Source organism: Laccaria bicolor, genomic scaffold (assembly GCF_000143565.1).
Source record: "Laccaria bicolor S238N-H82 LACBIscaffold_296 genomic scaffold, whole genome shotgun sequence".
NCBI lineage: Eukaryota > Fungi > Basidiomycota > Agaricomycetes > Agaricales > Hydnangiaceae > Laccaria > Laccaria bicolor.
Window position 1 is genome coordinate 4,792 of NW_001890152.1, and position 4,005 is coordinate 8,796.

At 52.7% G+C, this 4,005-nt stretch overlaps 2 protein-coding genes across 2 annotated transcripts; one reads left to right on the forward strand and one right to left on the reverse strand.

Moving 5' to 3' along the window:
• Window positions 1-1,495: 1,495 nt before the first annotated feature.
• LACBIDRAFT_304706 (uncharacterized protein) lies at window positions 1,496-2,737 on the forward strand (the record flags this gene model as incomplete). Its single annotated transcript, XM_001891036.1, has 2 exons — window positions 1,496-1,738; window positions 1,868-2,737. The coding sequence occupies 2 exons, from the start codon at window positions 1,496-1,498 to the stop codon at window positions 2,735-2,737; spliced, it is 1,113 nt and encodes a 370-aa protein (XP_001891071.1).
• A 577-nt stretch (window positions 2,738-3,314) lies between these two features.
• Window positions 3,315-3,893, reverse strand: LACBIDRAFT_304708 (uncharacterized protein; the record flags this gene model as incomplete). The annotated part of the gene is made up of 1 exon (XM_001891037.1): window positions 3,315-3,893. A coding segment is annotated over one exon (579 nt), but the record flags the coding sequence as incomplete, so codon positions are not given.
• Between the last annotated feature and the right edge of the window lie 112 nt (window positions 3,894-4,005).

The following is a 4,005-nucleotide window of genomic DNA, read 5'->3' on the forward strand; positions in this document are numbered from 1 at the left end:
CTATGAGTTCAAAAGAGTCATACGCACACAAAGACTTTACTCCGCTTCTGACGCCGTTGATAGTTGGTGTTGATGATCCAGATGCCAGATGGAGCCGACGATTCAGATGCCTGAGACTTACCCCGGATACGCCCTTCCTGACGACCTCGAGCAACGGCGTGATACTATTGCGGACTTCCTTGCTGACGCGACTGATCTTCTCCTGAACGGGAAGGTCCTTCTGGTTGATGATCTTCGCCAGTTCATTCGCCGTTGATGTGAGGGATGTCGCAAGGGCGTTATTCGTTTGTTGAATCTGACGTTAGATGGCGTGGAGCTGTGAGCCAGAAGATCGGAGGGTGATTCGGAAACTCGAGGCGAATGAGGCGGTTGACGGCTGCAGTTTCTGCAGTTCAGAAACCATGTTGTCGGACTAGAGGATGGGGGTCTCGTCAGACCCGAGCATTTCACAGCACTCCCCCACCCTTTGCACCCATCATCGACTGTGGACGTCTGGGTGATCACAAAGAGCGACCTGATTCTTGGATGAGTCCGGTGTTGTTGTTGTTCGGCCGCCGGCAATGGGGGTCCGAGGGTCCTTTCAACCTCGAAGCACCACCGAGCCTCTGAACTTCCCTGATCGAACAGGTTTTCATGAGTCACCCATGTTTCCCCTGGGTCGTTCAGCTACTATCGCCTGGACATCCCTGCCTGACCTCACGCTGCTGCCCGAAATGGAAACGCAATTTGAAGGCCACCTTCTTCAACGTTCACTCCAATTGGAAGCTGTGGAGATTCAAAGGCGAAAAGTTATCGTGCGGGCTCTCGGCTTCATTGCAAGAATATCTGAGTGCATCGCTTCTGAGTGAGTTCCTCCTTCCATTGCATTCTTTCTACCTTACCTTGTCATCCCCTTCTGTGCTGCAACAAACCTTGCAGCAGTTTCCCCTTGTATGCTCCAGTCGAGTCGATCTCCTTCCTGTATACTAATAATGTCCTCCCAGTTCTGGTCTTGGCAACGTCGTTCACGAACCTCGTGTTTCTACAGCCAACAAGACCCCCCAATCTTAAGCGAACCACTGGTTTCTAGTGGTACGACAATTAGAATCTTGAATTTATGACCTTCTGGATGCTTACATTGCCACTGCAACAGCCCTACAATCCTTTTTGATCTGCTTTCCATCTGCAAAGCCCGACTCAGCTATCCGCTCGTAACAACTCTGCATATGGATAGAGGAGACCCCTTGGCAGTTAGTTTTCTCCAGCCCCGTAGTCGACAGTGCCAGCCCTAAACGCCCTTTCCATTGCAGTCACCTGGCCGGCGTCTTCAACCATGCCTAGCTCGACGACGCCAATACGCTCTCAAGAAGCTCCGCAATCCACGGTACGCCATCTGGTTCACGTCATTCAGAAGGAAGTGACGCCAGCTCGAGCTGGAGAGCTGGGAAGAGGGGAGAACGGACGTTTTTGACTTCTGATTCCACAACATTGGCAATCCTCAACTCTCCCGACTTTCATGATGGCATCGCCTTTCGCGTCCACCATTTGCATACCTTCGTGCATCGGCCTCCGAAGAGGATATCGCCATGGTGGAATCCACCCAGCTAATGCGCCTCTACGGAGCTCGTGGATCCAGCATCACCTTTTCGCCAGCAGCCACGGCAAATCCCTTCCACAGCGCAATTTAAGTCACTGTCGTCCGCCTGATCATAAGCGCAAGCTTGTGTCGCAGAGCTGGAGAGTGGGGATAACTCTTTCGGCAAGTTATCAGCCTTGCATTACTTATTCCTTTGGTATACCGTTCTCCCTTCACCCGCTTCTGAATTCCTCGTCACCTTGCATCTATTTGGTCTTTTTGCCTGGCTGACCGACCTCCTTCGTTACTTAGGTTCTAGTACCACAACACCAGTGTAATCCCCAGCTAGTGATCGCACTGTCTTTCGCCCGCCACCATGATTCGCACAACTTGCCCACTTGCTCCCCTTCGTGCATCGACTCGCGGAGAAGGTACAACAAGTACCAAGCTCGTGGATTCGGTCTTCGCCAGCTCACATATATCGATCGTCTGATAGGTTGCGCCCAGCGTGTGGTTGTTCGGCTATCCTCCTCCACCGAAGCTCAGAGCTGCTCGATAACCTTCTCGTCGACGACCCACTCCGTCCTTTGCGATGTCTCAAGTCGAGCAAAGAGTAGAACCAATGCCTGTCGATCTGGGCCTCGCCCTGACCTCTACCTACTATTTGAAATTGCCTCTACGTGGTCAACTGTCTTCTTACTTCTTCCAGGCGTTTTTCACGCGCCGCTACGTACACACCACCCAACTACCCCAATCCCTACTCGTAGTACAAGCAATTATTATATCATGTCTCTCGTTGACGTTGGACTCAGGCATAGATACTGCATACATTCACTGTCCGATACCATTTCATCTTCTAGATACGCCTTCATTTCTACTAGAAGAACTTGTGTCTCGACTGTGGCAGACCTAAGTATCACCAAAGTTCGTGTCGGTAAACAAGCAGCCGTCTATAATGACGCTCGTGTGTTTCAACCGGGTGGTGGTGGAGTCTACAGCGTAGGAGGATCACTGTCTATCGCTCTGCAGCTCGTCCAAGTGCGGTTGGAGCTGGTCCTGATGAGCCGAATCTATCGTGCAGTCGTCGCATTTGGTCAGTCAGCTCTGCTGTCTTCTCTGTCTCGCCATTCCGCACCTAGGCTCTACAAGCCTCTTACTCGTGCGAAGGACGTCTTCGCGTAGTTGTGCCAATCGTTCCCTCATTTCTGCAGACGCCCACTCGAGGTCGCTCACTCGTCCTGCTCCGCCTTCTCCTGCGTGAGGAGATCATAGCATGCCCTCAGAGGACGTAGCTCAGCCACGAATGCCTCCTTATCCTTCTCAAGAACACGAGCTCGCTGCCTGGCTTCCTTCGATTCGCCAAGCCGTCCATCAGCCTCCTGTACTTAGATGAAACATTTCCTTCGTTCAACTTTGGTTCAACTTTGCATTGCCCTTGACCATGTTGCGGGCTTCAATTCAATTTCTTCGTCGACTTGCTCCTACTCATCCTTTAGCCCATTATAGCCGTCTTTTCGCGCATACATTCATATCCAGCTCCCTCCTTTCTATCTTCAGGCCTGCCGTAACTAACCCCCTCCATTACAGGCTCAGGAAAAATCGACACTCCTCTCCCTCTTAACACTGAGGCGACCACCCACAATCGTATACGCAGGCGCTGCCCTCCCTACCTCCTGCCACGTCATCATCTCCCTCTTCTTCAATATCACAACCCACGAAAACGTACACCAACACCTCACCTACGCACGCTAATCCGAAACTATTCGACGCTTCCTCGCGTCGTCGTCCAGGCACGACGGTTTGGGAGGCGGTCGTTACAGGCTTTGGAGGGGGGTTTTGTTCCGCTTCGAGGGAGTGAGAGGGTGGGTGAGATACGTGTGTGGGAGGATGAGCTCGGATTTGAGGTTGAGATGGGGAGCGAACCGACTGGGGTGGAGAGGTAGGAGAGGAGGAGGGAAGTGGAGAAATGGCAAATCGCTCGGTGCTGGGAGGTCCTCTTCTCCCTTGGCCCACGAGCCTGGTCCACGCCAGGAACGCCGGAGCTGGAAAAAGAATTCGCGGCACGTCGGTTCGAATCCCTCTGGCCAGGCGAACAGCGTATTGTACTCCTCATCCGTGCACTAGTATCTCGGCCTCCCTTGCTGGTTCTGGACGAAGTATGGAGTGGCATGGACGAGGGTATGATTAGTGCCGTGTGGAGTGGAGATGCTTGACTGAGGGCGGTGGTGTTCGAGGGATAGGCAGCAGGTGTGATTACCCATTGGAATGACGAGGTTCCTTGGGTGAGGAGGTCGGGCGGTTTAGGATTTGGGAGGGGGTCGTGGGGTTGTTGGATGAGCTGGTGTTGCTTGAATTTTTGGCGTCAACACAGGGATTCTTGATAGACGCGTAAGATGAAGTAGTAAAGGTTTTGTGAAGGACGCATACCGAGCGGTCTAAGGCGCCAGATA